Genomic DNA, 24,558 nt, shown 5'->3' on the forward strand with positions numbered 1-24,558 from the left:
ACATGAATAGCATAGGCATTTATTCTTTTAGTATATTTACTTTTTAAAATCATATTTCCTTCAGCTAGGCAATCTAAATCCTTTTCCTTTTTCCTCGAATAGGATTGCTATCAGTAAATTAGGTCAGTGGAGAGGTGGGAGGAAGGCCAGAAGAGTCTAAATTAGTAAAAAGTCTTCTTGAATATTTTACAAGATACATAGAATTACTTGAACCAGTAGAGACTCCTTTGCATAGCTCCTGTTTTAATAGTTCATAATAAATTTCTTATTATCAGTTTCTATATAATGGATTCTTCTATTCTCACAACAAGAAAACCCGTTTTTTACATTCCTCTTACACATTGGGATCCTGACACATTCTTGGAGGCTTCCTTTGTTCCTGCTCTTATACTTTTTATGGTTATCATAACTGCAGCTGCCCCAAACTCCTGGTTAAATGAGAGATTAACATACATGCAACAAAATTATGAAGGTTTTTCTTCCTGAAGCAATAAGGAAAACTTACTGCACATATTATCTTTTTATGGAAAGTTGGTATTTTTCTGATTCTTGAGATGATATTTTTCTGACTCTTGAAGTTCTTAAAATATCTTATTTTCCAAATCTTATTTTTTTTACAGTTAATTTTATGTAGGAAAAAAATTTTTTTAAGATTTTATTTTTAAGTAATCTCTACACCTAATACGGGGCTTGAACTCACAACCCCAAGAAGAAGTTACACATTCTACCAGCTGAACCAGCCAAGAACCTCTGTAGAATAAACTTTCTACCTAAAAGTTGAATATGAATTTTAATTCAGACCTCATTTAGTTTGGTACATTCAATAAATGTTTATTCAGGGCTATTAGAAATCATGCTAGGAAATACAAAGATAATCACAAATTGTTCATATTAACTGAAATTATGAGTTTATTCATCATTTTAAAGAAGTAAAATTATATTATTTGGGATACCTTTAGACAGTAAAATTAATAGCATTTATATTCTCTTTATGTAAATAGCTGCTTGCCTTAGAGATTCTGTGAAAATCTTAGTAAGAATTGCTAATTACTTTCTCGCCCCATTAATTAAAAGAAATTCATCATATAGTTGAAAGAAATGATTATCTCGTTCAAATCTACAGTTCTGTTTACTTTATTTGTACCCTTAATGACATAGTCTCTCTTTTTTTCTCTTTGGAAAGAAATAACTGCCTTATCAAATTTGGTTTACTAGTGTCTGAGAATTATAATGATTGCAAATCCAGCCCTGGAATCTTTCTACTTCCCTTTTGGGATATAGATTTATTTTTTAATATGTGTTATTCTAGAACATGAAAATAAAATTATTCACTGCCAAAGTATACAGAATATCCTGAGTATCTGAAAAATGAATTTCTGTATTGGGAGAGGAGAGGAGGGGAGAAGGTGGAGATCTTTATCATTAAGAACCTAATATTTTAAAATATTAACATTAAAAAATATTATGAGAATTATAAACTTGGAACTCCACTTTCAGAAGCTTTACTGTCACTTGTTAATTAAAAATCATTCTGATGAATTTTCCCTTTACCTTTTGCTTTCCCTTTTTTCCCCCCGCTGCTTCCTCTGAAGTCTCCTTCCAAATGGTTTTGGAAACTGGTTCCAGTAAGTTTGCCCAGCTATTTCAATTTGCTTTCCAGAATTGTAATTATGGAATGGTATTGTTTATGTCTTGTTGGTATAGTCATTTCATATAATTCTGTTAGTTGCTGCATAGAGATTGGATTTTAAGCTTATATGATCATAATATAAAAAGAGATTTAAAAATCTAGCTGAGGTTTAGATGAAAAGCTTTAGAAATAGTTTAAAGCATAAGCATTCTTTTGTTAGTCCTATTGATATTTTACAGACGGTCAGTAACGATGTTAAAAAATGTATGGATAAAGACTCTCATTAGTTTTAATAACTTTAGGAAAAATGAATATAAATTGCATATGCAAATAATTTGTATCTTAAAATCTTTTTTAAAGACTCATTTCCTTTCAGCCTGAGTTGTAGGGTACACTTTTTGTGTGATAAAAAAGAGATATATTCTCGGTGGCCGTACCAGTATTGGACCTAAATTATACTCAGTTCTGATTTGACCTGAAGGATTGTTCTTTAAGGGTTATATCTTGGTGGTTAGACCACTTAAGAGGTATTTCAAACCCTCAGAAATAAAAATATCATTTAGAAATACACTATAGTGTTGAGAGAAAGAAAATACAATGCCCCTCTTAAATGCCAGATTTCTCAATTTGTAGAAAGAACAGGGAATGTTTCCACACAGCAAGTTTATAAAGCCATATATAGTAAGATTAAGTATTAAAGACTACAACTTTCATGAACTCCAAATGCGAGTTGTACATGACTTCAAGATTAAAAGTTGATTTACCTGATAAATCTTTTAGGATATAATATTCAGGAAAGCATTTTAGCTTGGTCCTCACAAATCCCTGATAATCTATCCTAAGCCATTGACATTTATTGCTAAAGCCTCATAAGGCTGTGTGTGCGTGTGCCTTGTATAGAAGTGCTACTTGGCAGAGAGCAGTAGGACAAATCACACAATTCAGTTCTTTATTCCATGACCCAGGGTGCTCAACTCAGTCCAGTTCAGATTGTAGGCTGAAAACAGGCTACTGCTAGAGATCTGGGAAGTTTGGGAATGAGCCCAGCCAACTTAGAGGATTTCTAAGAGGGAGACTATTTTGTTTCTAGCTGGCCAGAAAAGGAGTGTAAAGATCTGGAACTGTGACTTACCAAATGTGAGAAGGGTAACTTAAGGCTAGCAGATGCTACTGGTTGATTTCTTCTTTCTTTCTCACCCTTCCCTTCACGTCTTCTTTGCTCATTTTTCGTGGTTAAATTTTAAACTTTACTAGCAGCAAAGTTGAGGGAGTTTTCATAGGATATTCAACTCAGTAATCAATTAAAAAATTTATATAGTGCCATGTACATAATTTTTTCTGAATATAGGTACTCTGAGTTTGGAGCATACCATTAAATACAGATGTCTAGTGCACACTGATTAAAAAGAACAAGCTCTCTGAATATCTTCAAGAGGAAAAAATGTTCCATGAATCTTGTTCTTGGGTAGCCAGAGAGAAATAGGAATAGATATTTCATTTTTCATTTCTGAGGGATATCATTGAAAGGAAATTTAACTTCACCACCAAATAGTAAATGTTTCCTTTCAATAAATTATTTTTTTATTCTCACAAAATTATTTTATTTCATAATTATATTTTAATCATAAAATATAGAGATAACCAGTTCAGATGGAGTTAGAAGAAAAATTAGTTTTGATTACTTTAAAAAAAACTTTAAATATCAGTAACCAATATAATCATAAATTTCCCTAATAAAATACTTCACTGTGCATCTTCATTAAATCTTCAGCATTGTTCTCTTGCCTTTAGGAGAGCTGACAGCTAATAATAGTCCAACCTTTAGTTATCACTATGTGCATAGCACTTTATGGGCGTCTCCTTACTTAATCCTTCAGTAGTCCTCCCTATCAAGTAGGTACTAGTATTATCCGTATTTTACAAATGGGGAAACTGAGAAATGAGAGTTGAAGTAATTTGTCTAAGATCGTAGAGCTAGTTAAGTGGCAGAACCAGGATTTGAACCCAGGTAATCTGACTCAAGAGCTTGTTCTCTGAACCATTAAATTTTACAGCATGTCTCACGAATTTGTATCCAGTCACACCAAGCAGTTTTAAAGAAAACAAAGATTTCTTATGTTTTTCTAAGGGGGAGCAGAAATCCTTATATTTGCTCTGTTGTTGGTGAATGAAACCTCACTTGGATTGTTTTTTTTTTTTTTTTTCCAGTTTCAAAGTTGTTATACTTTATGTACATTATCTTAACATTCAGATACCAAGCCAGCATAGCTTGGTGATACTCTAGTTCCTCAAAGTGATGTTTCTTATTGCCCAATTTCCTGTAAGAATAGTATTGTATTCTTATACCTGCTCCCCAATTTTGAGAGCTTTTAAAATTCTTTCTGCTCAAGCAGTACACTTGCTCTTTGAATGTAAGAAGTCGTGGTCTAAATTAAATATAACATTAAAATAAATGAATTTTAGGGAAGAACAGAACTGATAATTTGGATACAAAATGTTCTAAATCCATTGTGTGATGCTTTTATTTTTAAATATTTAGCTTAAATGTCATTTCATGTAAATTGGCAATATAACGTTATACTAAGTCCTTGGAAACTGTAATGCTGTTGCTCTGTATTTTACTTTGGTAAAGTAATATCTAGTATTATTTAGGAAAGAGGGGTGTTGCTGAATAGTTCTCATTTCTCCTGATGTATGTAACTGGTACATTAGAATCTATAATACTGTTTTTTTCCCCCCTGTATGTTGTTTAGTATTTACTTGTTTTCATCTCTCTCTCTTTTTTTCTTTTATTGTAGGCTCGTTATAGGAAGGAGCAAACATTGCTCAAGCAACTGCCTTGCATTCCATTGGTAGAAAATTTGTTGAAAGATGGTACAGATGGCTGTGCTTTAGCTGCTCTTATTCATTTTTACTGTCCTGGTGTTGTCAGATTAGAAGGTAAGTGTTACAGTGAAATATTTCTAGGCTATAGATAGATGGTGATAAATATTAAGAAAACAGAATTTAATAAGTAACGAAGGCTTTTAAAAAAACTTTTACATATAATCCTGGAGAAGATAGTTCAGTAAAGTAGTGCTAAGTCTTTCTATGTAGTGGCCACTATATTTGTATGTATATGTAAAACAGATTCCACATAATTGTGTATTTGTACTAAGCCACTAGATTATAAAATAGATATGAAATGTATATTTTCAAATTAACCCAAAGTCATCACCTTGCTCTTTTCCTATTTGAAGATATTTGCTTGAAAGAAACCATGTCTTTGGCTGATAGCCTATATAATCTGCAGCTGATTCAAGAATTTTGCCAAGAATATTTGAACCAGTGTTGCCATTTCACCCTGGAAGACATGCTGTATGCCGCTTCATCCATAAAGGTAAATTAAATAATTCTTGGTGGTTTGTTTTGTTTTGTTTTGCTTTAAGTTTTTTGGAAAAATATAACTAGATATATAAGTAGCATAGTCTCTCTAAACTTATAAATTAACTGTTAATATCAGTCAAAAGAGCTTTTGAAAAAAGTTTTATTTGTCTGCCTGTTTTAGGTTTAATACAGTGTTAGCTAAAGATTTCTCTTACAATACAAAGCTAAATTTAAAAGTTGTGGTACAAAATTGACCCATTGTCCTCATGTTAGCACAATAGAGGATAAGCCACTACATGTTTCTGAATCTTAGACAGATGCTGTTATAGTATGGTGGAAGCATAAATGAAGTCCTGGTTACTTTGAAAGTTGTTTACCTTGGAATTCCAGTAAATAATATATAGCCCTGATGTTTGAATTGACTCAGTCTGGGCATGATCTAGATATAAAGACATTTTCTTAAATCAGGCATATTTAAAATAGATAACTGGACAGATACATCTGTCAGAAGGACTAGAATCAAAAAGACGAGAAATAGGTATTGGCAAGGATGTGAAGAAAAAGGAACCCTTGTGCACTGTTGGTGGGAATGCAAACTAGTGCAGTCACTATGGAAAACAGTATAGAGGTTCCTCAAAAAATTAAAGACAGAATTACCATATGAGGGGCAGCCCGGGTGGCTCAGTGGTTTAGCGCTGCCTTCAGCCCAGGGCGTGGTCCTGGAGACCCGGGATCGAGTCCCACGTCGGGCCCCTTGCGTGGAGCCTGCTTCTCCCTCTGCCTGTGTCTCTCTGTGTGTGTGTGTGTGTGTGTGTGTGTGTGTCTCATGAATGAATAAATAAATAAATCTTAAAAAAAAAAAAGAATTACCATATGAGGGTTGCCTGGGTGGGTCGGTCAGTTCCCAACGTTAGGCTCTGCATGGGGGCTCCCTGCTCAGCAGGAGTCTATCTCTCCTCCTCTCTCTGCCTCTCCCCTGGCTTCTGCTTTCTCTCACTTGCTCTCTCAAATAAATAAAATCTTAAAAAAAAAAAAGAATTACTATATGATTCAGTAATTCTATTGGCTGTTTACTCAAAACAAAAACACTAATTCGAAAAAATATATGTACCCCTATGTCTATTGCAGCATTATTCACAATAGCCAAGATAGGGAACCAACCCGAGTGTCCAGCCATAGGTGAATGGATGAAGATGTGGTGTGTATGCACATGCACACACATACAAATAACAGCCATAAAACGAATGAGACCTTGCCCTTTGCAACAACATGGATAGACCTAGAGGGTATAGTGCTAAGTGAAATAAGTCAGAAGAGAGAGAGATACCATATGACTTCACTCATATGTGGAATTTAAGAAACAAACATATGAACAAACAGACAAATTAAAAAAAAAAAATACCCAGGCTCTGAAATAGTAGAACAAACTAGTAGGTTGCCAGAGGGGAGGTAGGTAGAGAGATTCGTGAAGTAAAAGAGAAAAAAAAGTAACTGTTTACAGAAAAAGCTTTGGTCACTTTCTGTATCATTTGCTAAATTATTAGAACCACAACTTTGACTTACATTGAGTATTTTAAGACTTCAAGCCTTCAAGGGGTTGCTTGGTCCATGATGCTGGGCACCCGGTCACTTGGTTAGCTTTAATACCAAGTGTTTATAAGGATAAAGGGAATGAGCACCCCCTTCTCCTCTTAGGGGAAGCATATACTGATATGGTCTCTTTCTTTTTCTTTCTTTTTTTATTTGTTTTTTAAGAATTTATTTGTTCATGAGAGAGAGGCAGAAATATAGGCAGAGGGAGAAACAGGCTCCGTGAGGGGAACCAGTGAAGGACTCAGATCCCAGGACCTGGGAACACGCCCTGAGCCGAAGGCAGATGCTCAACCACTGAGTCACCCAGGCGTCCTTGTAGTGTCTTTTCAGTTGGCAGTTTGCCATTACGTAACCAAATTTAAAATGCACAGAAGGCACGTATAAGGATTGTTAGTGGTGAATAGTTGGGAACAGTTCATCTTTGGAGGGACACAATAAAAATGTTTTGTGATATAGTCAAGCTGTTTAAAGGAAGGAGTTGTAGGTATCTTTACTGATCAGGAAAGCTCTCCAAGATGTTATTAAGTGAAGAAAGTGGGTAGCAAACATTATAGTGTGATGTAATTTATATATTAAAAACTATTTTTTCTATTTGTATGCAAATCTGTATATGAAAAAAGGTTAATTAGAAAGATAAACACAAAACTATTAACAGTGGTTTCTTCTGAGTGTGACATTAGGGCTTGGGGGAGAGTAGTTCAGCCATACTTGGTGTTCCATGTTCTGTACATCTTACCTTCTTCTGCATTGTTTACATTGTTTATGAATGTTAATGTATAATCGCATGACTATCCTAAAGGAAAGAAATCTGTTAAATGAAATTAATTTGGTATCAAGCCTGGAATATGGCAACAGATTTATTGCTGTTTAATCATAAATTCAGAAAGAGATGATCTTTAAAAGCTTTGGTTACTGGGAAAATGCTCTTACTGTGCTGACATCTTGTGGCCGAACATAGTATCATCTTACCAAAGTATTTTTTTCCCCAGCTTTATTGGCTATAATTGACATATACAACACTTAAAGTATGCAAAATGATTACCACCAAGAATTAGCTAACACCTCTATCACATCGCATATTTACCATTTCCTTTTTGTGGTGATCTACTCTTTCAGGAACATTTGAGTGTGCAATACATTATCATTAACTATAATCATTAGATTCCCAGTTACTCACTTCTAACTAGAAGTTTTTACCCTTTGACTAAAATCCCCCCTGCCTTTCCTCAGCTCCCAGTCCCTGGTAAATACTCTATTCTCTGTTTCTATGAGTTCAGCTTTTTTATATTTCACATATAAGTGAAATCATACCGATTTTATCTTTCTCATGGCTGAATTAATATTCCACTGTATTGGATGCACCACATCTCTATCCATTCATTTGGGCTGTTTCCATATGTATCTTGGCTATGTGAATAATGCTGCAATGAATACAAATGCAGATTCTCTTTAATCCTGTTTTCAGTTTCTTCATATAAATGCTCAAAAGTGGAATTGCTGGATCTATATGGTAGTTCTGTTTTTAATTCTTTAAGGAATTGCCATTTTGTTTTCCATAGTGGCTGTGCCAGTTTGTATTCCCACCAACTATGTACAAGGGTCCCCTTTTCTCCACATCCTCGCCAACTCTTATCTTTTTGACAATAGCCATTCTAACGGGTGTGAGCTGATATCTTATTGTGGTTTTGATTTGCATTTCTCTCATGTTTAGTGATATTGAACACCAAAGTCCTTAAAATATTCTCAATTAACAATTTAGTTGAGCACGTAAACAGTGGTTTTCCAGAAGATACAGATTTCAGTTAACTATACTTGTATAGTGGAACCTAGGACCAATACTTTAATTATAATTTTATACCTTAGCTTTAGAAAATATCCTACGGAGATAAGTACGAAGAGAAATTACAAATCACAGTGATCTCATTACCAGAGAATATTCCCTGTCAATAGTTTGGTATTTTGTGAACTGATCTTTTTGTTACACATTTAATCATTCATTCATTTATACACTGATTCAATAAGTATGTATGTATTGGGCATCTATTATGTACCAGGCACTGTTTTAAAAACTGAAGATATAATGATGAGCACAAGCTTTCTCCTTCTAGATTTTACAGTCTGATGGGTAAAATGGGGAACTCTGGAGAACGTGGTATTAAATGAAACTGGAGAAATTAAAAAGGGACCCCAATCAAGTATGCTCTCATAGCATAATCACTTTCCCAAGACCAGTGAAGTGGAGGAAGGGGTATTATTTTGAAAAGTTTGTTTGGCTTAATAGTTTAAGATAAAGCTCTTGTGTTGTAAACAAAAGATGGAAACCGTTTAAATCAGAGTGATTATGATGAAGATGGAGAAAAGTGGGTGGATTCCAGAAGTATTTAGGATGCAGAATTTGCAATGATGAACTTTAGTGATGAACTGGATATGGGGAGGAAAAAAAGAGGCATTGAGGAAGACTCCTAGGTTTCTGGCATGCACGCCGAGGTAGTGATGCCATTGAGTGAGGTAAAACTAGAATAAGGCCAGATTTGTGGGGAAGATCACTAGTTCAGTTCTAGACATTTGAGATGCCTTTGAGATATCTAAGAGGGAATGTTCTGTAGGCCACTGCTTATGTAAGTACATTCAATACATTTGGGAGTCATTTGGTAGCTGATGGGCATGGATGGCAGTTTTCAAAGAGGGGAGGCATCAAGAGTATCAGATCCTGCTGAGAGGTCATGTAAGATGAAGACTGAAAAATCTGTTTGATTTAGCAACAAATTTAAGTCGTTGGTGACTTGAGCAAGTGCTGTTTTGGAGGAATAATGTGCTTGTATGCCAGACTGGAGTGGATTAGGGAGCTGGAAGCCTGATGTTAGCATAGGCCTACCTTAGAGAAATTTATGAAGAGGTAAAAAGGTGGGAGTGAGGAGAAACTGGAGAATGGTGAATTATTGAGTAAAGATTTTGTTTTGTTTTTCATTTGGAAGACCTGAGCATGTTGAAAAGCAAAGAAGGGAGGGTTCTGTTGAGGGGAAGAATAAATATATAGGAGAAAGAACTATAATTAGGAATGTAAAGCTTCTGAGAGAGTAAGCAGGGATGGGATCCAACACAGAGCCCTTGCGATTGCAAGCATTCTCATTTCCTTTCCAAAAAAAAAAAAAATCACAAATTCTAACAATTGCTTAAACCAGTATGTATTGTCTATAAATGTTTGAATATTCTAGGAATTTGCTAAAAGTAGGAAACCCACCAAATTTTGTTCACCATATGCCTTATCTTCTATAACATTTCAGACTCCTACATTCAACCACATACCTGACAAGTCCACTTAAATATCTAATGAATATCTCAAAGCTATTAACTCAGGATTCCTTCCACTACGTAATTATCCCAGTCTTTCCCATTTCATTAAATGGTACTATCAGTTGCTGAAGACAAAACCTGAGTTACCCTTGATTCTTCTCTTTCCCTCACTTTCTACATACAAAATAGCCTTCTGGAACTATCAGGTAAAAGTTGAATATTTGAAAATCACCAGCTTACGTATAGATGACCTCTAAATGAGAGTATGTAGAGCTTTGAGGTTTATTCATAATTAACAAGTGGGGCACCTGGGTGGCTCAGTCGGTTTACCATCCAGTTCTTGATTTTGGCTTCCTGATCATGATCTCAAGAACCCGAGGCAGGTTCCTTCTTCACCAGGGAGTCTGCTTGAGATTCTTTCCCTTTGCCCCTCCCCCCTGCTTGCAGCTCTAAAATAAATAAATCTTTAAAAAAAAAATTAACAGGAGGAAGACATGGCATTAGAAAACACCCATATTTCTAATGATAATTTTGGAAACTGAAATGTAATATGAAATAAGACCTTACTCATTAAATATTAATTTGGGGATCCCTGGGTGGCGCAGCGGTTTAGCGCCTGCCTTTGGCCCAGGGTGCGATCCTGGAGACCTGGAATCGAATCCCACGTCGGGCTCCCAGTGCATGGAGCCTGCTTCTCCCTCTGCCTGTGTCTCTGCCTCTCTCTCTCTCTCTCTCTCTCTGTGTGTGTGTGTGACTACCATAAAAAAAATAATAATAAAAATAAATAAATAAATATTAATTTGATAGTAACAATTTTATTAGATGCCAGAATTTAATGAAGTATTATTTTAAGTAATTATAAAACAGATTTTGTGTAGTGTTTTTTTTGTATAGTGTTTTTTAATCTAACCAGATGCCTACAATTAAAATAATTCATCATGTTTATACTTCTATGATGTATGCATCTTAAAATATAAGCTTGTATTAGAAATGTGCTTTTGAGGACCCTTAGTCTTTTCTTATAATTTTAAGCTACTTTAAAAATTATTCGCATTTTCAAATATAAATCATAAAAGGCAAATGACATTGTCAACTTACTAATAACCTTTCAAAGTTAGGTTGCTATATTGTTTAATGTTTCTGTATGTACATTTCAAAATTATTAATAATTAGCCATAGCCATCTAGAGTCTTTTTGTTATTTAGAGCCTGGATTACTGTGAGTGTAGCATCATCAAGCACATAGATACTGGATTAAGTTTTGGAAAGATTTCTAGGGATCTGGAAAGAGGTTTTTTTTTTTTTTTTTTTTTTTTAATGATAGCCACTCTTCAGAGTCAAAAGCTGTTTCAGCTGTTTGTATTGACTTTGGACAAAGAGTGCCTTATACATTATATCTCAGAGTTCTATGGTCACAAGTATCGATGCCTACCACATAAATTGGGCTGCTCTTCTGGAAATACAGAGAAAAGCAGCAAAGAGGTTTTGAGTAGCTGTTACAAATTTAGCCTATAAGCATTAATAGTCCATCTCAGATTTAATAGCCTAGCATGGATGTATATACTCCAGTGATGAAGGAATGAGATTTAAACCTATATTTTAATAGGTAAAACAGAATAAAATTGTATTTATTGTTACTTTCTGGTCAAGTCTTACCTGATTTTCTTCTTTTCCTAACTCTTTTATGTAGAGTAATTATCTGGTGTTCATGGCAGAGCTCTTCTGGTGGTTCGAGGTCGTGAAGCCCTCATTTGTGCAGCCTCGTGTTGTTCGTCCCCAAGGAGGTAGTAAGTGTTCCTGCAAACAGACAAAACTGGGTTTATATAACCCCCCTGCTTATTCTGTTTGAGGGGATCCTATTATTGTTATAAAACAGCTACTAGCCTTGATAAATTCTGAATATTTTCATATTGAAAACTACTAAACTCTCTGTGAGGCAGATAACAGGAGAGAATAACTGAATTTGAAGGCTTGTGTTATGGAACTTTTAGCTTCAACTCTGCCTACTTTCTTCTCTTTGTACCTTTTATTCCCCATTAGATGCTGAGTTTTTAATACTGTAATAGCTGCAATCCACTTAAATAATGGCTTGGCTTTAATCTATAATTTGAATTTACCAATAAACCATAAAAAGGTTTATATACATATTTTTAAATCTGGTGTGCTTTGTGATTATTACACATCACCTACTGATTGCACATAATAAGAAAACAAATACAAAAGAAAGGGGTTACTGTAAAGATCCCTAGAAACAAAGAACAAAAAATATCTTCCTGCATTTTCTCTAAAACAAATTTTCCTTTGGCTTCCACTATGAAACCAGAGGCTTATTACTAAACTAAGCTAAATTATAAGTTTAGCTCCACTAAAGAACGTTCTTCCAGGATAACTATGGGACCAGTTCTTTGTGCTGCCAGTGGCTGTCCTGCCAGACACAAGACACATCCCAACTACTTATGTGCTTTCCTTGGCTCCAAACTTTAGTATTTTTCTCACCATTACCCTTACTTCTCCTCTTTTGCCTCCCTCCCCCAAAAAACGGAAGAAAAATATCAGGAAGGAGGAAAAAATATGTAGTCAAGGGAAAGGCATGTCACTGTAGTGAATAGAATTAGCTTGCTTTCGGGATGCCCACTGTATCTCAAGCAAAATTCTATGAAATATGTAATAAAGAGTATTTCATCTGTTCTATCTCTAAGCTGCTTAGGGCAGATTCTGATTATTGAGCCATTATGTATCAAAGAATACCTACAAAGAAGTTGAGATTCTTCCCTAAGGCCATTCTTCCCTAAGGTCAGGTGTCTTCAGTAATTATAACCAATACTTGTACAACTTTTAACAATTAATACAGAATTTTCACATGCATCGTGGTCTATGATTTTTATCTGTGAAGCCCACTATTCAAAATATTCAGTGGCTATTACATTAGGTTTCAAAGGCAAAAAGTAAATGGGAGTCTTCCCCAGAGTAATTTATAAAAATGTAAACTCTACCAGGGGGTTTAATTATTAACCAGTGAAATTCTCTCTCTTAATTGATTACCAAAATAGCAACTATTTCGTAAAAAAGCAGAAATTACCATATGTAGCTGAAGTTCTGTGAAAGCTTTAGCAAAATTAGACACTCAGATTTAGTTTTAAATATGTGTTTATTTTTTGTTAGGCCTCTTTCTCCCCACCTTCCCCCTCAGTTAGCTTTAATTAAGTGAATTTTTTTTAAGCCAGAACACTTAAAGAAGAGTTTAAAATTTTACCTTTGGAAAAAAATAAATAAATAAAATTTTACCTTTGAAAATTTAAGAAGAAAATTTGCAGTATGCTATCTTAAAGAAAAATGGAAATTTCTGAAATAATGTTGGAAACATGCTAAATACCTAATTTTGAGGCTTATATCTTTTATTATAGCTGAACCTGTGAATGATATGCCTTCAATTCCTGTCTTGAATGCAGCCAAAACAGACATCTTGGACAGTTCATGTAGTTCTGACTTCACTGCAAGGTAGAGTCCAGAATGACTTCATTTTCACTATTTCCATCTCATTTGCTAATGAAATCAAAATAAAATTTTGTTTTTAAAATTTCAGTTGGACTTAAGTTTTAATTAGCTTACTGTATTACGGCCTGTTTTAACTTAAATGTTAGGGAATACACAGAAATGAGTATTTCATAAATAGGCTTTTATGAGTCACACTCAAAAGTGGGATAATACATTCTGAAGTTCAGATAACCAGGTTGAAACCAAACTTTTGCTGTAAAACTTGTTTATCATTGAGAACTGCTTAAATGATAACCCTTGGGGTGGGGGGAGTTTTAAATTTCTATTTGGCTTTAAAAAAAGTTTTTTTTTTTTTTTAATTTTTAAATCTTTGAGGTAGTTTCCCTTAGTGTTTTGTTTGCTGGTTACTATAGCTAACCAAAGATCACAATGGAGTGTTTATTGTAATATTGGATCTTTATGTGTGATGCTTTAGTTCTTAATATCAGGAACTGAAGTTAAAGCAAAGTAAGAATTTAGTATCAGGATAATCCTGATTTCTGGCCCAAATGTATGCTAGAGAACATTGGTTGGTTTAAAAATATTTTTCTGCAGATCCTGTAAGTAACTTTTTATGTGTATTTACTAGAACCTAAAATTTATATTGACTTTGGGCTCCCTAATTTACCTGATTTTTTTTTAAGTTTAAAATTGATGTATTTTGCAGTGTTTTAGAAATCCAAGTAGATCCATTAAAAATACATTTTAAAAATGATGAATAAGCATTTGAAAGTACTTTATGAACTTGTACTGAGCTCTCACCTACTTCACACATGTAAGAAGTCTCTCTCTCAAGTGGGTGCTAATGAGCGTAAACTGGAACCTTGACAGAACCCTTCCAGTACCCTTCCAGCCTTCGTCGGGCTTCTTACCTCTGAACTGGCCCATGTCTGCAAAGTATTTTCTACAAATTAAGAAAGCATTTTCCTTCCCTTACCCTCTGATTTACTACCATGAATTGTCTTACTACTTCCATTAAGTTGCCTATTCTGTAACTAAGCTTGAGATTTTACAAAAAGAGGTTAAGTTAGGATATTGCTGATCTAGGAGCTTCTCTATATTTTTTTCCCACAGGAAACTTTTTTCCTTAGAGATTTTATTTATTTATTCCTGAGAGACAGAGAGAGGCAGAGATACAGGCAGAGGGAGAAGCAGGCTCCATACAGGGAGCCCGACGCGGGACTCGATCCCAGGACCCCGGGATCACGCCCTGAGCCAAAGGCAGACGCTCAACCACTGAGCCTCCAGGCGTCCCTGGGAAACTTTTTTTTACACATTAATTTCCTCAGTGTCTTCCTGGGTTGATTACATAGTGACATTTCCTTCCTTGAAAATTTAGAAAACATTCAGTATTCTAGTTTATGACTCTTGTACAATTAAGTCTTTAAAATCTCTGAAACTTTCTGCTTCAAGACCAGATTATCCCATAATTATTATTTCTAGAACCTGAGTTGGCCACTTTTCACATTTCTGACACTGGAAAATGTCTTCAGGCTCTCTAGAAGACTCCTCTCTTTTCTGTTTCTCAGATATCCGAGTGGCTGTCCTTACTCATTTTTCCTAGCAGATGAATATCTAAATTCTTTTCCTTGAAGAGACGCTGTGTAGCTGTCATTCTAGGATCTTACTGATCCTCTCATTTCTCTGTAAGTCTCCATGTGATCCACTGGAGTTCTCCCATTGTAGAACTTTACAGGAAAATGTCAAATATTTTTACTCTTCCTGAGAATAACGCCATCACGTGTACAAATGTGAGTGCCCCTAAGTAATGAGGTTATGAGGGGAAAACAAACGAAGAAGAAGACAGACAAAGCAAACAACATTTGTAGCAGCTGCTCGGCACACTTGACTCCTAACCTGCTTAGCAGTTACACCAGATCAAAATTCCCTAGGCAAGTGTGAAAGTGAGGCAGTTGATAGGAATTTAAAACACTTTAGCCATTAGCTAGAGAAGGAGAGTGAATATATTTTAATCACTAATGTGTATAGTCAGGATGAGCCTCCTGTCAGGGATGCAAGGGAGGGTAGAAACAGGCCGGGGTCTTAGAGAAGGGATAACAGAAACCAACGTGACTGACAGGGGCAGGTGGGTATTCCCCGACAGTCCTAACAAATGATTACAAACAAAACTGAGGAAATGTGATGTGCACTTTAGGGGGAAAAGGCACACAGAAGCGGATCATCATTTGCTCTGGAGAGAACAGGGTTCTGCAAATTCTTCAGCTATCATTAACTTTAGAAAAGCTCACTGATGAAGCTTTCATTAAATAGTAATAATAGTACATCCTGTTCCCCAGTGTATTCTTGACTGGCTGGGGGGGTGGGGGGTGGACAGCATGTAACTTCTGCACCTGGCTATAAGGCAGGCTACAACAGACTTGAAAGTTGGTGAAAAACTAAATTCAGGCCAAATGTCATGATATTTTGAGAAGTAGACTACCTAATCCCTTGCATTAATTCAAATGGGGTGGGATTAAGAAATAGGAAAGCTTCATATCTCTGTAGACATTGAGGCCTTCAGGGTGAGCTCAGTATGTTATTATTAATTTTGATGTAACTGTTAGAGATGTGCTAACACAGGTCCATGAGCAGGGAGGCTGCCAGGATCTTTTACAGGGGTATATTATACCTATAGTTTCTAGAGATTTAAATTGGGCCAAAACATTTCAAACTAATGACCTTTTTTAAGTATTTGATTTATTTTTAGGGGATCCCTGGGTGGCTCAGCAGTTTAGTGCCTGCCTTCGGCCCAGGGAGTGATCCCGGAGTCCCGGGACCGAGTCCTACATCAGGCTCCCTGCATGGAGCCTGCTTCTCCACCTTTCTCTCTATCTCTCACTGTGTCTCTCATGAATAAATAAAATCTTTTAAAAATTATCTATTTTTTATAATAATAAATTTTTTAAAAATTATTTTTTAAAAATTATTTTTAAAGATTTTTAAAGTTTATTTGAAAGAGAGCCTGCACCAGCAGGGGAGAGGGGTAGAGGAGAAGCAGACTCCCTGCTGAGGACCCCTGGACCCCTGAAGTCCCCAGGACCCTGAGATCATGACCTGAGCCACAGGCAGGTGCTTAAAAGACAGCCACCCAGATGGCCCTCAAACTGATGACTTTTGTTTCTGTTTTTCTATTTGTAAAATGAAAATAATATGCCATACCTTATCTCACAAGGACATTCAGATATGTATGAAAATGTTTCAAGCTCTTTGACTAAAAGACATAAAATACATAGAGATTCACATATTAATAGCCATTTTTGGTTCAGACAATATATATTATGTTTTCTTTTTTGTTTTTTTAATTTAGGATGGAGAATCAGAGGTGATAACGTTGTTTCTGATTTCAGCCATTCTGTGTAAAGTTTATATTAAAGAACTAAAACATATTAAAGCATTTTTAATTTCTTTTACATTGCAGTGGGGAAGGCGCTGCATTTACACAGTCTCATCATCATTTGCCTTCTAGACATTCGCGCCCCCAAGCTCATTCTTCAGCCTCAGGTAATATATTTTTTTTCAAAAAGCCTAGGTTAACTGAGAAATGATTGGTAATAAATGTAAATAAAAATATCCAGTCCTTTTTTTTTTTTTTGGAAAAGTGTTTTATATATATATACACTAAGAGTTTGATCTGTTTCTCTGCACTTGCTTTTCTTAATAAAGTAATCTCTATTTCTCCATATAGATTTACTTACTTTTTAGTGTTATTAATGAATCCTGAAATATTTGAAATCTGTTTAGCTGTAAATTTTTTTTTACATACTTTCAATGACTTTTTTTCACATTTGAAGGAGGAATTAGAAGATCTTCATCTATGTCCTATGTTGATGGTTTCATAGGGACATGGCCCAAAGAGAAAAGGTAAACAAAAGGAATTATTTTTAGTATATTCACATTATCAATGAATGTTGTTTACTGAATCGCTGTATTTTACACCTGCAGCTAATGTAACATTGTCAACTATTCAGTTATTAAAAACAAAAAAGAAAGAAATGCTAATTCTTTCTCTATTTTGTTGGTAGCCAAGTTACAATTAGTACCTAACTTTGAAAAGGGCAATATAGGCAAATGCGAGAGATGAAATTTTAAAGGTAATCCAGTGGCCTTATGCTTACCTTGAGAACAACAGGATTATGAGAAATGGGAAAAGAAAAGAAGTGTAATTTTAAATAACTATTAAAGGGTAGCAAATCATTTTTTTTCTGGGCCTATTTAAGGATTTTCTCTTTAAATCTTTTTTAGATCATCAGTGCATGGAGTTTCGTTTGATATTTCTTTTGATAAAGAAAATACTGTACACAGATCCACTCCAAACCGAGGAATCACTCGTTCTATTAGTAATGAAGGACTATCTCTGAACAATAATCGTGTATCTAAAAATACTAGGAAAAATTTGTCCTTCAAGCCAGTAAATGGAGAAGATGAAGCAGAAAGCATCGAAGAAGAGCTTAATATAGACTCTCACAGTGACCTCAAATCTTACATGCCCCTTAATACAAATGAACTAAATTCTAATGAGAACATTCACTATAAGCTTCCAAATGGAGCTTTACAAAACAGAGTACTTCTGGATGAGTTTGGCAATCAGATCGAGACACCAAGCATTGAAGAAGCTTTACAAATAATTCATGATACTGAAAAATCTCCCCATACATCTCAGTCAGACCACATTGCTAATGGCTTCTTTCTTCATAACCAGGAAATGAGTATCCTAAATTCGAACATCAAGCTAAATCAGTCTAGTCCTGATACCATAACTGATACAAAAGGTGCCTTGAGTCCCATAACTGACAATACTGAAGTAGACACTGGAATTCATGTTCCTTCAGAAGATATCCCTGAAACCATGGATGAAGATTCTTCTCTGAGAGATTATACTGTCAGCTTAGACTCTGACATGGATGATGCATCTAAATTTCTTCAGGATTATGATATGAGAACCAACAACACCAGAGAAGCTTTGAGTCCTTGTCCAAGTACTGTGAGCACCAGGTCTCAGCCAGGTAGCAGTGCTTCCTCTAGTTCTGGAGTTAAGATGACCAGTTTTGCTGAACAGAAATTCAGGAAACTGAATCATACTGATGGGAAAAGTAGCGGGAGCAGTTCTCAGAAAACTACACCAGAGGGCTCTGAACTTAATATTCCTCATGTGGTTGCTTGGGGACAAATTCCAGAAGAAGCAGGCCTTCCACAAGGCCGGGACACCACCCAGCTGTTGGCCTCTGAAATGGTGCACCTTAGGATGAAGCTGGAAGAAAAGCGGCGAGCTATCGAAGCCCAGAAGAAGAAGATGGAGGCGGCGTTCACTAAGCAGAGGCAGAAGATGGGAAGGACGGCGTTTCTTACTGTCGTGAAAAAGAGAGGGGACGGCATTTCCCCGCTTCGGGAGGAAGCAGCCGGTGCGGAAGATGAGAAAGTGTATACCGATCGAGCAAAAGAGAAGGATCCACAAAAGGCTAATGGACAGAGGAGCAAGTCCCTGGCAGATCTAAAGGAAAGCATGGAGACTCCTCAAGCCAAATGGCTGAAGTCTCCAGCCACACCCGTTGATCCAGAGAAGCAGTGGAACCTGGCAAGCCCCTCAGAGGAGACTTTAAATGAGGGAGAGATCTTGGAATATACAAAGTCCATTGAAAAGCTAAATTCATCTCTGCATTTTCTACAACAAGAAATGCAGCGCTTGTCACTGCAGCAGGAGATGTTAATGCAGATGAGGGAACAACAGTCATGGGTGATTTCCCCTCCTCAGCCCTCCCCGCAAAAACAGATCCGAGATTTTAAACCTTCCAGGCAGGCAGGCCTGTCGTCAGCCGTTGCGCCCTTCTCGTCGGACGCCCCCCGTCCTACCCATCCATCTCCACAGTCTTCCAACAGGAAGAGCACGTCTTTTTCTGTTAAAAATCAAAGGACTCCTAGGCCAAATGAACTAAAAATAACGCCTCTGAATCGAACACTGACGCCCCCTCGGTCTGTGGATAGTCTTCCTCGGTTACGGAGGTTTTCACCAAGTCAAGTTCCTATTCAGACTAGGTCATTTGTATGTTTTGGGGATGACGGAGAGCCTCAGTTAAAGGAATCCAAACCTAAGGAAGAAGTTAAAAAGGAGGAACTGGAATCCAAAGGGCCCGCAGGACAGTATGTGCATAAACCGGAGGAAAAGGAGGTCAAGCCTCTTGAGTCCACAGTTTCCGAAGTCCTGTCGCAGCCTATCACGGAGACCGTGTGTCTGACTCCAAATGAGGACCAGCTGAACCAGCCCACAGAGCCACCTCCTAAGCCTGTTTTCCCGCCTGCTGCTCCTAAAAATGTTAATCTGATTGAAGTTTCCCTCTCTGATCTGAAACCTCCTGAAAAGGTTGATGTATCTGTTGAAAAATATGATGGAGAAAGTGATAAAGAACAATTTGATGATGACCAGAAAGTATGCTGTGGGTTCTTTTTTAAGGTAATACTAATCTTCATCGTTTCAGGCATCATCATTTGATGGGTTTGGCTGTAGTTGGCATGCTTGCCTGTCTCAGTAGTAGTCCCTTCTGCTAGAGGCTTCCCACTAACCCCGAACTACATTTTGGAGCCCCCTTGGTGGACTGTAGTAACAACCAAGCACGGTGAACAGTCTTCCTTTCACCAACATCACTGTACAGGTTTACATATGGTGGTTTTGCTCCTCTGCCTCTCACTCGCTTTCACAAAAGCCTTTTAAAGAATGTGAAGCTATTTGGATCTCTTCAAAGAGTTACTCGATTGTCAGTTTGTAAAGAACACATAATTTGGCATTGTGTCTAAGTATGTTTCTTTTTTTAATTTTCAACATCTTTATATGTTTTGTTTCTTAATCTGTTTTTAAAAATTGACTGGATACAGTCTTGCAAGGTGTACTATGTAAAAATAACAAATATAGTTGGAACAGTTATTGCAATAGCTCCTTTAAAAGCATTCCATAAAGGTCCTAGCATATGACTCCTATTTCAGTATTGACATTGGATGTAATGTACTGCAGCCAGCTAACACAAATAACGAACGGTATCACCTCTTGATGGTGAAGATACTAAAATTTATCCTAGGTATTAGAAAAACAAGAAAAGCCTAATAACATTTTAAAATTTTTCTCCTGGGATGCCTGGGTGGCTCAGCAGTTGAGCATCTGCTTTCAGCTCAAGTCGTGATCCCGTGGTCCTGGGATCAAGTCGCACGTCGAGCTCCCTGCGTGGATCCTGCTTCTCCCTCTGCCTCTGTCTCTGCTTCTCTCTCTCTCTCTCTCTGTGTCTCTCATGAATAAGTAAATAAAATCTTAAAAAATAATAATAATAAAATAATAAAAATTTTCTCCTAATGATCCATTTTCTTCATCTTTATGTTTTCCCATATTTTTCAAATTACCTATAGGAAAGACTATAGGTAGACTTTTTTTTTTAATTATCAGAAACACAGATTTGTTTCTTTTTTTAATTATGAGGAACTACAGTAAGATTATCTCTGATCCTGTATATAGCTCCACAATGCAGAATACAGAGGAAAAAGACAACACTCAACAGGATCAGTTTATAATTTAAGATTTTAAATTGAAACAGCAGTAGGAATAAGAACCCAAGAATATTGGAGTGATTACAATCACTAGTTTTACTTATGGTCATTTTATAATTGAGATCAACTTTAAAATATGTTAGAAACATCCAGAGTGATTGCCTTTTAACCCCTTTTTAAAAAAAAGTTTAGAAATTTGAATATTTTGTCTCTTAACCATGTAAGATGACTAATTTTTAATAGAATGCTCTTATAGACTTGAACAGATACAGTTTACTAATTTGAGAGACCTTGGCTACCTCTTTTACCTGCAGAGAGAGGAAAACAGAGGGAAGAGGATCCTTCAGTATAAAACAGGCAGCACATCTGTACCTTCATGTCCATTCTGTCCAGGCAACAGGGATTTCATTCATGTGACCTACCGTATAGCTAATTTTTTGGTACTTTTACTTGAGTTTATTGAGCATGTATTTTAGATACAATTTTAATGCAAATTTTAAAAAATATTTCATTTTTAAGTAATCTCCACACCCAATGTGGCGCTCAAACTCAGGACCCTAAGATTAGGAGTCAACATGCTCTTCTGACTGAGCCAGCCAGGTGCCCCAGTTTTAATACAGTTTTTTAAATGGAGGGGAAACTCTCTACTTCTAAGTTATTTATTAGGTCCAACAAAACCTCTCTCTCTCTTTTCTTTTTTCCCCCTTTTTTACAGTTCTTTGCAAACTTCCTAGGTTTGGAAAACGTAATTAAGTAAGTTTAAGTGTCCTTTGGTAGTTGATAGAACTGTTACTGCTTTAATTCATTTCTTCCTTCCTAATTTCTGGAACGTATCCTCATAATGGTGGAGTTGGAATAAGGATAACTAGATAGTTCGTATTTTTATTTATAAATGTGGCCACAATTGAAAATGAGAATATTGGTGGTATAACATTTCCTGTTTTTCAATGAAATCCATGCTTAGGATGATCAAAAAGCAGAAAATGATATGGCAATGAAACGGGCAGCTTTGTTGGAGAAACGACTGCGGAGGGAGAAGGAGACTCAGCTTCGCAAGCAGCAGCTGGAAGCAGAGATGGAGCATAAGAAAGAAGAAACGAGGTAAAGGCTACGGCTGTGCTGGCCCTGGATCTGAGCTGAGGGTGCGCAGCCATGCCAAGGACCGTCCAGGCTGTAGCTGGAGGCAGTGCTTTCTCAGGGATACTTAACAGCTTTTTCAGATGTTTGCAGTGTATGTAGACAACTGAATTACTGCTGACCTTTGGTGTTTTTTAGAAGTTAATTTATTTTCCCAAAGTATTGGTCATTTGTACATTTTTACGCTAAGTTTGGGGCATTTCAAAGTGACGTTCTTCAGAAACATTAATGTGACTTCACTGGTTTTTACACACAAATGTATTTTTTAAAAGCAGTTATTTACCAATGGTAGGTGTATGTATTTTTTAATGCTCTAAATTATCTCAAGTATATTTTTAAAAAACCATTTTTCCCCAAGGTGCTGAAATGTAATAATTCTCCCTTCTCTCATCAAAGCCATACTCCCCAATGTCTGGTTTCTTTAGTGTGTAGAATAAGAAATTTAACCATTTGGTTTCTTAGGCGTAAAACTGAGGAAGAGCGTCAGAAGAAGGAAGATGAGCGAGCGCGCAGAGAATTTATCAGACAAGAGTACATGAGGCGCAAACAATTGAAACTAATGGAAGACATGGATACAGTAATCAAACCCCGTCCTCAAATAGCAAAACAAAAAAAACAGCGCCCAAAATCTATTCACAGAGATCATATCGAGTCTCCTAAAACACCAATAAAAGGTCCTCCAGGTAACACAGCTTATTATGAAGAGTCTGTTCATAAAAAAAACACCAGCCTGGTTTTCATACTAACTCGACTGTGCTTTGGAATGCTAAATTGGGTACACTATTTGAGATGATGCATGCTCCTAATTTGGAAAGCCAAAATGAGCAAATGTCGTTTTGGGTTTTTTTTTTTTTATGACTTAAGTGTGTTATGTGTGCATGCATATATTCAGTAGAGCCAGTGTGAGTGCTAAAGCATCCAGTGTAAATACTAACTGATTAGGGAACTCTGCTCTCAGATATTAATCTCTCTGAATTGTTAATACCCTTTCCATGCTTGTCCATTTAAGGGTAAATACTGTATGCGTAGAAATACGTAAGAAATACATTAGCATGATAAGGAATATAAAAACAAGAATTCATGAGGCCCTTCTTTAAGACAGAAATGGTCACACGTCCAAATCTATAATATTTGGAGTTGAGAGTCGAATCCTAAAATTTAGGACACATACTCACTTTTAAAAATACATACATTTTTTAAAACTAAGCACCATGGAAAATTTTAGAGAATTCCCATAGTTACTCCAAAACTGAGGAAAAATAACAACATAACACTGACTGTTTAAAGAGAGCTCTGCCTTTTCTAGCCAACAAAATTTCTTGATACCCTGTACTGACTAAAATTAGTAAATTAATTTCCCATGTAGGAATTAGATATTCCTAAATATATTTTATTCTTTTAAATTTCTTTTGTTAACTCTTTTTCTTACAGCTAGACTATCAGTGTCTCATATTATCACTTCCCTTTTAACAGCAATTAGTTTTATTTCTCAAAAGTAGGTACACTGCTAATTGTAAGTAAATTGTGCATATATGCATGCAGGCATACTACGGGTTTAGAGTAAAAGGTTAAAAAAAAGAAAAACCACAGAAGCGCAGTTTTCATATGCTGGTGTTATCTAATGAACAGACTCTTTTCTAGTTGCTCCTTTTAAATTTCTAATTTTGTTTTTATTCAGGATCACGAATTTATCGTGTTTTTTCAGTCTCTAGCCTTTCTTTGGCATCACTGAACACAGGTGACAACGAGAGTGTGCATTCAGGCAAGAGGACACCAAGGTAAATCCATAATGTGAACATTTTTCACTGAAAAGAATGTTTCCTGCAATTATGTTGTATTTTATTTTATTTATTTATTTTTTTATGTTGTATTTTATAATGAATGGATCATAACACAAATTTTTATAGTTTCATGATTGGGACTATTTGTGTTTCTGTTTAAAGAAATTTACATATAAAGTGGTCTGTTCATATTTGACTTTTTTATCTTCTAGGATTTTAGGGTTACTGATATTGGTAAGATACTTTGTTATAAACTGTAGAACATTAACAGTAATTGCTGATATGGTTATGGTAGTCATAGTGTTCAGAATTAGTACCTCATTTAAGTGCCTGCCTCTCTACTTTTGTCCCCATAGAATAATTCCAAAGTAAGCTGCCTAACTTACGAAGGATCTTTTTTATTGTCTCTCTGGGATGTAGATTAGAAACTGAAAGTCCTATTTCATTACATTACACTATAATACCTGTATACAAAGAGAAGGTCGTGACAGGCATGAGCTTTGAGTTTTGATCTTTGTATTACCAACCTGTCGCAGCCATTGGTTAGGAAACATTTCATATGGAAAACAGAAAACATTCATCCTTTCATCCAAGTACTTCATCCAAGTACTTACGGAATGCCTGTTCTGTCCAGGCTCTTGGATATATAGTTGCGAATAAGGCAGTTACACCATCTTTTGATTTTTAAGCTTTATTTTGT

The 24,558-nt window shown here is 36.0% G+C and overlaps 1 protein-coding gene across 4 annotated transcripts in view; it reads left to right on the plus strand.

Annotated features, from left to right (window-relative positions):
- CAMSAP2 (calmodulin regulated spectrin associated protein family member 2) overlaps window positions 1-24,558 on the plus strand; it is a 113,261-nt gene that overhangs the window by 83,090 nt on the left and 5,613 nt on the right. Inside the window, exons 5-15 of one of the 4 annotated variants that reach the window (XM_026018040.2) lie at window positions 1,593-1,625; window positions 4,429-4,570; window positions 4,870-5,009; window positions 11,573-11,669; window positions 13,287-13,380; window positions 16,835-16,917; window positions 17,208-17,277; window positions 17,659-19,861; window positions 21,905-22,041; window positions 22,540-22,760; window positions 23,783-23,855. In XM_026018040.2, coding sequence (XP_025873825.2) covers window positions 1,593-1,625; window positions 4,429-4,570; window positions 4,870-5,009; window positions 11,573-11,669; window positions 13,287-13,380; window positions 16,835-16,917; window positions 17,208-17,277; window positions 17,659-19,861; window positions 21,905-22,041; window positions 22,540-22,760; window positions 23,783-23,855 — 3,293 coding nt within the window. The remainder of the gene's footprint in view (window positions 1-1,592; window positions 1,626-4,428; window positions 4,571-4,869; window positions 5,010-11,572; window positions 11,670-13,286; window positions 13,381-16,834; window positions 16,918-17,207; window positions 17,278-17,658; window positions 19,862-21,904; window positions 22,042-22,539; window positions 22,761-23,782; window positions 23,856-24,558) is intronic. The other 3 variants (XM_026018041.2, XM_026018043.2, XM_026018044.2) reach the window with 3 other exon arrangements.

The sequence above is a fragment of the Vulpes vulpes genome, chromosome 13 (assembly GCF_048418805.1).
Source record: "Vulpes vulpes isolate BD-2025 chromosome 13, VulVul3, whole genome shotgun sequence".
Lineage (NCBI taxonomy): Eukaryota > Metazoa > Chordata > Mammalia > Carnivora > Canidae > Vulpes > Vulpes vulpes.